General features: G+C 43.5%; 1 protein-coding gene across 1 annotated transcript in view; it reads left to right on the top strand.

The window, feature by feature from the left end:
• Positions 1 to 558: 558 nt before the first annotated feature.
• Mkx (mohawk homeobox) overlaps positions 559 to 10,153 on the top strand; it is a 66,298-nt gene continuing 56,703 nt past the window's right edge. Inside the window, exons 1-2 of the mRNA XM_090318691.1 lie at positions 559 to 746; positions 2,341 to 2,500. Of these exons, the coding sequence (XP_090174817.1) occupies positions 559 to 746; positions 2,341 to 2,500 (348 nt within the window). The remainder of the gene's footprint in view (positions 747 to 2,340; positions 2,501 to 10,153) is intronic.

The raw sequence follows: 10,153 nt of genomic DNA, 5'->3' as shown, positions 1-10,153 counted from the left end.
TACCCTTCCCTCCAATCCCTCCAGACGCCCTAGACACTTCTGTTTTGGAAGCGCGCGTGCCGGTAGTAGCCAGTCTGGTTAGAGCGATCTCGAGCGTGCTTCTTCTCCCGGAGACCAGGATCTTTGTTTGGGGTTTTCCTTTGCTTCCGTGCATAATTATTCCTGATTAGAGTTGCCAAGAGATAGGGAGTTGGGGCTCAATCACCTGGACAAAAACGCAAAAAGGGGGTGGGGGGAGGCAGCCATCCGTCCCAGGTTGGCGCAGTGCGTGATGGTGGTGGTGGTGATGGTGATGGTGATGGTGATGGTGGTGGTGGGCCAGGTGAGGACGAGTCGGGCGTTCCTTAGTTCGGAAGCCACGGCTCCGCTCCGCCCCTCGGCTCTGCAGCCCCGCGTCCCTGCCAAGTTGAGGGCGCGGGGACCTGCAGGACTCTGAGCCGTGTCCGTGAGTAACGTGATGCACCTTCGTCTCCTAGAACCCGAACCCTGTCGCGGAGCTCCTGGCGGCCCGGCCCCGAGACGCCGCGGCCAGGCGACGCGTCCCCGCCAGCCCTCACCATGAACGCCATCGTCTTCAACAAGCTCAGCGGCGCCGTGCTTTTTGAAGATCGCAGCGCTCCGGAGCGCGAGCGGGGCGGCCGGGCCTTTGGCAGCGTCTTAGACGGTCCCCATACCCGCCCCGATGTGGGCATTCCCGACGGCCAGTCCCTCAAGGACAACCTGAGCCTGAGACACCGGAGAACCGGGTGAGCGCACTCTCCCGGGGACATTGCCCGCCTGCCCCAGAGGGGTGGGCGGGAGGGGAGCAGGTGGGCGCAAGGGCCTGAGGGTGGAGGGGGGGGGTCCAGATTACCCGTAAAACGGCAGATCGGAATTTCTAGGCTCACGCGGCCTCACTTGAAGGGTTTAGCTTTCGAAAACACCGGGTGGTGGGTTTCCAAGAGGCTGGCTGGAAACGGGTGCCTCGGCTACCTGAATCTTTCGGGTCGTTTCTGGCCCGCCCTGAGCGGGGTGCGTAGGAACCGGGCAGAGCTCCTGGGTTGGGTGGGGGGGATGGCCAGCTCAGGCCGCAGGGGGCTCCCTCTTTCCTCCTCCGCGGATCTCCTGGTCCTGGAAAGGTCGGATCCCGCTTGGTGTCGGGGACGGCGTGCGCGCAGCTCGGCGAGGCCCGCGGCGAGCCCGGAGGGGAAGGCCACGGACCCGCCGGCTCGGCTTGGGGCTTAGTAAGGTTGGGAGGTGGCTAAGCGGGGTGCGCGGGAGCTCGCTGGCGGGCCACCGGCCCTGACCCCCGGAGGTACCGGAAGGTCGGCGCGGGACCTGCTGGGTTCTGACGGATCGGTGGGGAAGGAAGGGGTCTCCACCCGAGAACGTGGCCTCAGCTCGATGGTTCTGCGGAGAGGCTGGTTAGTCCAGCGGAGGTTGGTTTCGTCTGAGCCTTACAACCTCTCGGCTCGGCTGGGATTGCATTTCCAAGTGTTTAAAGACCCCGAAGTCCCGCAGGCAGCGGCAGCGCCGGGGCGCGCGGGCGGCGGCGGGCGACACCTCCCGGGAACTCCCGGGAGCGCAGCCCCGGGTGTCCGGGCTGCAGGCTTGAGCATGTCTGGGCCACCTTCCAGTGGATCTTTTCACTTTACCTGGTGGGGCAGAGCTTTCGTTCTTTAACTCTCGCTTAGCAGGGAAAAGGTTCCCAGTGGGTTTCTTGTTTTTCTTCCACAAACCTTTCCTTTGGAACATTTCCTGGTTGCCCAGAGGATGGAAGGATGAAGCCAGAGTTTAAGAGGGTCTGGGGGTGGGGGTGGCATTTCTTGCTGGATTCCTGTCGTTTGACGGGCCTTTCCCTGTGCATGCATAACTGGAAGCTTAGGGTGCCATCTTGGGGTTCCCTGGAAGAATATAGGAGATGCCAACCCAGCCCCACTCAGCAGAGCATGGTCTCTGGCAGGTGGTGTCAAAGTCACCATTAACCTTGCCAGCCAGAGCTGGCAATCATTTCACTTCCCTCTCCTACAAGTTCTCAGTTCCCGGTTCACGAGAAACCTAGCTTGCTGCACTGACTCCCCACGACAAGCACACCCAACAGAGACGCCTACAAAAGGATGTCACCTCCCCCCACCACACACACACCCAGACACTGTGGGCCACCCTCACTCTGGTTTGTCCCAACCTCTGGTTGGTCCAAGTTAGGGCGCACAGCAAAGCTTTAAGCTCTGGGGGTGCAGGGTGGGGCTTCAGAGTCAATCCCAGACTGCAACCCCAGAAATGTACCCTGGTGTGGAGAGGCCCGAACCTCAGCCTCAAGAACACCTCTCACCACGGCCTCCCCTTCTCCCCATATCCCAGGACCCGGCAGAATGGCGGGAAGGTGAGGCACAAGAGACAGGCACTACAGGACATGGCGCGGCCCCTCAAGCAGTGGCTTTACAAGCACCGTGACAATCCGTACCCCACCAAGACCGAGAAGATCCTCTTGGCCCTGGGATCTCAGATGACCCTAGTGCAGGTAACCCGGATCAACAGGACTCCCGCCGGCTCCCATCCCGAGGCTGAAGGGCGCCCTTCGTGGGGGTGTGGTCCTCCAGGTGACACTGGTCCCCTGGGAAGGGGGGGACAGAGAGGCGGGGTCAGGACGCTCAGGCTTGGGGTGCTGGCTAGCACAAGGGACAGAATTCTGCTCAGGGGGGAAAAAAGCTTCCGAATGTCTTCTCATCCAGCCATATCCATCATTTCAGTGCAGACAGGCCAAGAGGGATTGCAGACGCCAGGCAGATGGTAGCTGGGGACCGGGAGTCAGCAGCTAGGCAGGAGGACACGGATGAGGCTTCCCCGAGTGGATTTCACGAGCCTGCAGAGCTTGTGAGAATTCTCATAGTTGCATCCCACACCCGAGAATGCTTGATAGGGGTGGAGGGAGATAAATCTGGAGTGGACTATTTACTTGCATTTAACAAATATAACAAGTTGTTGAAGCTGCTCGCCCCGGACCTCACATTGAGAACTTTATAGAGAATATGATTCCACCATAGCGTGACACATTGAAACCCTACATTAAAGCTCAAGTACAGAGTAACATTGGAAGTTACCAGTATTGATAGAGGTAGGTGAGAAGATGGAAAAGGAGAAAGTGTGTTTGAGTGTGGGCACACACACACACACACACACACACAATCACACACATATGCACACATATGCACAGAAAAAAAATGTCTGTATGCCAGAAAAAGTACTGATGTTTTCTCATGCTATCTTCATGCCATGTAATATAATGGTTTTTTTCCCCCTATCTTTCAAATTTCTGTCTCTCTCTCTCTCTCCCTCCCCCACTGTTTTGAACACAAAGCCACAGTGCTATCTAGTTTTTTTGCTCAAGATTGGCACTCTACCACTTGAGCCATGGCTCCACTTCTGGCTTTTTGGTAGTTTAATTGGAGAGAAGAGACTCAAACTTTCCTGCTCTGGCTCTCTGTTGTGTTCCTCAGATCTCAGCCTCCTGAGCAGCTGGGATTATAGGCATGAGCCACTGGTGTACAGTGGAAGTGGCTTTTTAAATGCAGAAAGAAAAGAAAAACAAAGAAAGGGGGGAAAAAAAGAGAAAGAATCATACAGTTACTTGTAACTAACAACAGCTCTTGTGGTACCAGGCTTAAGGACTGGAGACAGGATTCAGATCGCAGATGGCTGGGTTACATTGTCTAATGTAGAGAGAGGGTACAAGCTTGCTTCTTCCCAAATGAACACACATTATATTTACATTTTTATGTGGGGCTCTAACTAACGGTCTAGACAATGTCCGTAAGCTTTTTTTGTTTAAGGCTACTGCTCTATCACTTGAGTGACAGTTTCACTTATCATATTTGTGGAATTTAATTAGAGATAAGAATTTGTGGAACTTAATTAGGGATAGGAATTTCTGGGACTTCCCTGCCTACTCTTGCTTTGAACCCTGATCTGCAGATCTCAGCCTCCTTGGTGAGGTATAGCAGTTATTATCAGCACTTTACTAATGATATAACCCAAGTAAATGGAAAGGGTAGAGGTAGTCCTGGAAATAAAAACTAATAACAACCACAATGTAATTCCAAACCTAGTGCTTTCTTTCTCATTATTCCACAGTGTTCATTAATAGGTATGGTGATATAAACTTTTATTCATGTGGCAGAAGAGATATATTTTTTAAAAAGAAAAGGAGCAGGGTGGGCTGGTTATTTTATATATTGCACTAGGAATTTCAGAAATATACATTATAGTTAATTATGCAATTAATTGCATTTAGGAAATTTTGTGCACCCCATTAAATGTATAATGAGGGGCTTGGTTTTATGTCTGTTTAACACAAAGCTATGAACTTTGGAACGATTTACCAATGTTGTTGCTAAATAAATTACTAAAATTAGGAAAATTTGACACGAAAATAAATGTAGCCCCCATTTCAGATTTCAGTTAAAACAGGCATGCTATTTATTTTGAACACATACTAATTTATAGGATTATTTGAATATTTAACAATGATGTCACCAGGAAAACATTACATTATTTTGGTTGATTATATGGTTTTATATTTAATGCTTGTCATGTTTATTCATAAAACAAAAATTGGTCTATTTTAGAACATTTAAAAATTATGGAAAGTAGCGCTTGTTATGAGGAGAGACATAAATTGTGTTTTTCTTTTGGGTGGTATTGGAGTTTGAATTCAAAATGATTGGCTGGTACTCTACCACCAGCCTGAAAATTTAAGTTTTCATGCAGCAGTTTGTTGAGCTGCAAATACAAGTAGTTAACATTTCAATATAGGATTAACTTCCAATGCAAATGAGAATTGCTTTTGCATTTAGAGCTTATCAAAGTTATTACATTTTTCTAATTTATGTGAACTTTTATTCAAACTTTTTCTTTCTGTGACACTAGTTCTCAGAAGATAAAAATGCATAAAATCTCTGATTTTAATGAGATGAAGATATTACAGTACCAACAGAAAATGAAACCCGTATAACAATGATTTCCAAATTTTACTGTGAATGAAGTAGATTTTTTAAACTTTAACATGACCAATGGAAAAAGAGTTGAAATCTATATAGGATGTCTAAGGAAACTGAATTGAGTCCACTTATTTTCAACCAGGCACAATGGTATAGCTATATAAAAGATATAAATATATGTGCCTATTTGTAAATTTATGCACACCTCTTTCTATTTTGATATAGAGAGGTTTGTAAAGGTCTAACAGAAATTAAACATCCAAAGCAAATTCTAGCTGTATGGAACATTGCATAAATTAAAGAACTATTTTATACTTCTGGGGAAAATATATAAAGCTGTGATCTAAGTAAAGCTTTTGATCCCTGGAAATTAATGAGTCAGATTCTTCCTGTGAATAAGCTTCTCCTGTGGAGTCAGGCTTCTAGAGCAAGCAATACACAGGGTTTAACCCATCTTTCTGGTGCTTTCCATATGGTAAACTACCCGTACATGTTTGTAGAGAGAGTAGCTTTGTCTCAGATAATAGCAGAGTAATAGCAGTTGCCTCACAACTGAAGAATGCCTTGTACCCTAAGAGGTTCTAGTTTGAAACTGTCATATTGTAAGGAATATGCAGAAAATAGCTTAGTACATTTCATGTTGTATGATAGTTCCATAAAAACAACCACAAGGATAGCTCATTTTAGTTTCAAAATGTCTGAATGTATGTCATATATTGATGTCTGTAGACAAATAAGGATTCCTTCGTTTATTTCTGTCCAAGCATTTCTTATTGTCTGCAATCCCTAGATCCTATTTCTCATGGTTTAGATTAACAAGTTGTCAGTGCAACTGTTTTATTTCTTAACTGCAGCGCAAAAATACCTTATATTTGGGGAATTTATTTTACACTTAACATTTTCCTTGTGGTTATGTCTCAGACTTTGCATACAAGGTAATTTGACCTTCCTTTGCTAGGAATGGGAAGGAGAGAAACCATCCCATGAAACCTAAAAATAAAACAATGGGCCTATTTTTCACAGCTATCTTTTCTGACAAATACAAATTCTGTGAACATTAATCAGCACCTTCTTTTTTGCTATCATTGGAAAAATGAAACCAAAGGAAATATTACACAGCTTTTACTTGACTCTGTCATTTGTGACTTTGGAGTGTGTCCTAATTTACTAGAAGTAATGCCAATGTGACATTTTCTTAATGACATAATGAGCATTTTTAGAAAGTTAACAAGGAGTTCAGTTCTGTGTGTGAGTGTTTTGATTGTGTGTATGCAGAACCTGGGGCTTGAACTCAGGGGATAAGTGCTATTTCTGAGCTTTACTCAAGGCTAGCATTCTATCACTCGAACCACAGATCCACTTCTGGTGTTTTAGGTGGATAATTGGAGCGAAGAGTCTCTCGGGCTTTCCTGCTCAGCCTGTCATTCTAAGATCTCAGCCCCCTGAGTAGCTAACATTACAGACATAAGCCACCAGCACCCATCTCTGCTTTGATTTTAACCATCCAAAGTATTCTGCTATGTTTGATTTCTACTGGCTGTCATTCAAACATGACAACCATCAAACAAATAGAGATGGCTTTGCTGTGCAATAACATACTGTAGTAAAAGATTGGAGTTTTGTGTTTTTGCAAGATAAGCAGCTTACCAAGAAATAGTAACTGGATTTAGTATTTCCTGATCTTGTAAAAGAAGCTCTAAACTCCTGTGCCTTGGGCTCCTGGCTAGGTATCTTTTAGAAAAAACTGAAGTGCTACAAGATTGCTACCTCTATGCGGAGAGAGCTCGGTTACATCTGGGCATTAGATACTCCTGTAGAATTAGTACATCTTTAACAATTGCAAGGCTTCGTTCATACATCTGTTAAGTGTTCCACAGATTGACCTTTAGACATTAATCTGAATGTTATTCTACTTAGTATAGCAATAAAGTAGTCAGTATTTCAGCGGAATAATCCAGAATCACTTTGTTAATTCAGTATGTTGAACAGATGTTGGTTTATTCTTTTGGGTTCACTATAAATATAATGATTGTTCTGTCAATATGATGAATGTCAACACTTGGATTTAAGTTGTATGAACACGACTTAGTATTCTCTTCCAACATCTAGATACTTAGCACTCTAAATATTTACCATAAAACATGCAGTTTTCAAAACATTTAGCTTGCCATTAATGTGATATTCCAGAACCTACCTTTAATAAGGAGGTCTTTTTTGTGTAAAATATAATTTGAAAAGGATTCAAAGGACACCTTGAAGGAATCCATAGTAAATAAAAAGTAAAACTGGTATATTTTACCTTCAGTGTGGCATGGAGTTTACATTAATCAACCAGAAAACTATGCAAAAATAATTAACCAATAATTTGTCTGCTGCTGCTTGGTGGGTGCTGTGAAAGTAGATACTAAAAGCCTAAGATGGGGCCTGAGATCCAAGGATTGTGATTCAAAGCTAGCCTGAGCAGGAAAGTCTGTGAGACTTACCTGTAGTTAACCATCAGAAAGCTGGAAGTAGAACTGTGAGGAGATCACCAATAAGCCATGACCAAAAATAGCTCAGCAACAGCATTTAGGCACTGAGTTCAAGCCCCAGTACCAGAATAAAGCATTAAACTAACCAGGTGAGGTGGCTCATACCTGTAATCCTAGCTACTCAGGATGCTGAGATCTGAGGATCAAGGTTCAAAGCCAGCCCAGGCACAGAAGGACCTGAGACTCTTATCTCCAATTAACCTCTAGAAAACAGGAAGTGGGGCTTGACTCAAGGGTAGGGCTGTAGCCTTGAGCTGAAGTGCTCAGGGACAGCGCCCAGGCCCTGCTCAAGCACCATGACCCCCCCCCCAAAAAAAAACAAACAAAGAAACCCCAAAACCATTAAACTAAAAAATTAATTAGTAATAAATGCCTCAGACTATATTCAGATGTTACGTTGAACTGTAAACTTCTGGTGGTAAAATATTGGCACTGTAGATATATTAGCAGATTGGGTGTCAGTCAAATTTATGAAATTAGTTTAGAAATATGCTGTGGTAGATATCAACAAACCTTGCTTGGAAAATTTTCTTGTGGGTTTCTATTTTAATATGGTAAGAACTATGAGTATATAAAACATTGAAAAGGATATGATCCCTGTTTATGAAAGCTTAATTAACCCTCCATGACCTCCCATTTTTGTACCCAAGAACTGTAGTATTCTAATGATTTCTCTCTCTCTCTTTTTTTTTTTTTTTTGCCAGTCCTGGGTCTTGAATTCAGGGCCTGAGCACTGTCCTTGGGCTTTCTCAAGGCTAGAGCTCTACCACTTGAGTCACAGCACCACTTCCAGCTTTTTTCTATGTATGTGGTACCAAAGAATCAAACTTGGGTCTTCGTGCAGGCTAGGCAAGCATTCTTACCACTAACCCAAACTACCAGCCTCTAATGCTTACCAAGTTAGAAGACCATTCTTTTTCATTACATAAAGATGGTTGGTCAACTTGGGTTTCATGCTGTATTATTATGTGAGTTCAATGTAAGTTAGGTACACTTAAGATTAGTTAAGATTTAGCTAATTCCATTGCAATTATATGGTATTTACTCAAAAAAGCAAGAAAAAAAAGACTGGGGTATTATTCAACATACATTTGGGAAAATGGAGCTAAGTAAATTGAAGGGATGAATGGGGGTTAGGAGAGATGGGAAATGATCCAGATGCACTGTACTCATAAGCTGACAACTATACAATTACTTAGGGATAATAAAATGTCTCGGAGATGGGGTTTTATGAAATAGAAGTAATAATGACATAGAGGAAGTTGCAGCTGTCACGAAATGTGAGAGGAACAAAGGAGAACATACCTCAATCTGACTGCTAGAGCAAACAATGGTAAGAGCAGGGTAAGTTTGTGCCAGCCTGATACAGGACAGCTCTGAGCAGTATTCATAGGTTTTAATTCTTATAGGTGGCAAGGATATCAGAAACCAGTCTGGATCAAATCCAGTGCCTTGCACATGCCAGGCAATTTTTTCTCTCATCGAACAACACCTCAATCACTCGTTGAAAGATTTGAAGTTCAGAAAAATTAAATGACAATTATAGGTCCTGAATGAGGTTCTGAAAAATTTCAATGATTAGTGATAGGTGTATTGGTTCACACCTGTAATCCAGCTACTCAGAAGGCAAGAACTACCTGGACAAAAAAAAAAAAGTTAGTGAAATTCCATCTCAATAAACAAGCTGGTATGTCTGCAACCCCAAAGAATTGTGAAGTCTAGAAAAATGGATTACGGTCTGAGGCTGGTTTGGGGAGGAGATAGAATAGAAAGTAGAGAACCTATTTGAAAAACAACTAAAGCAAAATTTATATATATATATATATATATATATATATATGTGGCTCAAATAGTAGAGGACTTGACTAGCAGGCCTCGGGTTCAATAACCAATATTGAAAAATAAGTAAATAAGTAACAATATGTAAATAAGAAATTAATTAAAACATAAGTAAATTAAAATTTCATCTAGGTGTCAGTGGCCCAAGCTTGTCATTCTAGCTACTCAGGAAGCTGAGATTTGAGGATTATGGTATGAAGCCAGCTTGGGCAGACAAATTTAAGAGATTCTGATCTTTAGTTCATCAGACAAAAGCTGGAGGTATGGCTTAAGTAGTAGAGCATCAGCCTTGAGTGAAAAAGCCAAACAAGATCATGAAGTCCCCAGATCTGCACAAAAAGAAAAAGGAAAGAAAAGAAATTAAGTGGTTAAATTAAAAAATAGTAGTTTCAAAAATGTGTATTTTTAGGCTAACTCCAAAAAAGAAACAATAAAAAAAAGAAAGTTCTAATGAAGACATATAGTAATCTGGGGCTATGGAAAGGAATAAATTGGGGAGTGGGAGTAAAGGCTTCATTCTTTTCCTATGGTTCAATTCCATATTTTTGATGGTTAATTGGAAAGTCTCACAGACTTTTCTGCACAGGCTGACTTCACATGGCAATACTCAGATCTCAGCTTCCTGAGTAGCTAGGATTGCAGGTGTGAGCCACGGGGACCTGGTTACCTGTATGTCATTCTAACAATTCAGAGTAGATATTCCTCAAAGCAAACATATCACCTCATTCTCTGATCTTTCAAGTAGTGCTTTCCTTCTCCTGGTTACATAGATTGATACTGTAATATCATCTTTAGCAATTCTGTCTT

This window comes from Megascapheus bottae, chromosome 26, assembly GCF_031878675.1.
Source record: "Megascapheus bottae isolate mThoBot1 chromosome 26, mThoBot2.hap1, whole genome shotgun sequence".
Classification (NCBI taxonomy): domain Eukaryota; kingdom Metazoa; phylum Chordata; class Mammalia; order Rodentia; family Geomyidae; genus Megascapheus; species Megascapheus bottae.
This window is presented reverse-complemented; position numbering and strand designations above follow the sequence as displayed.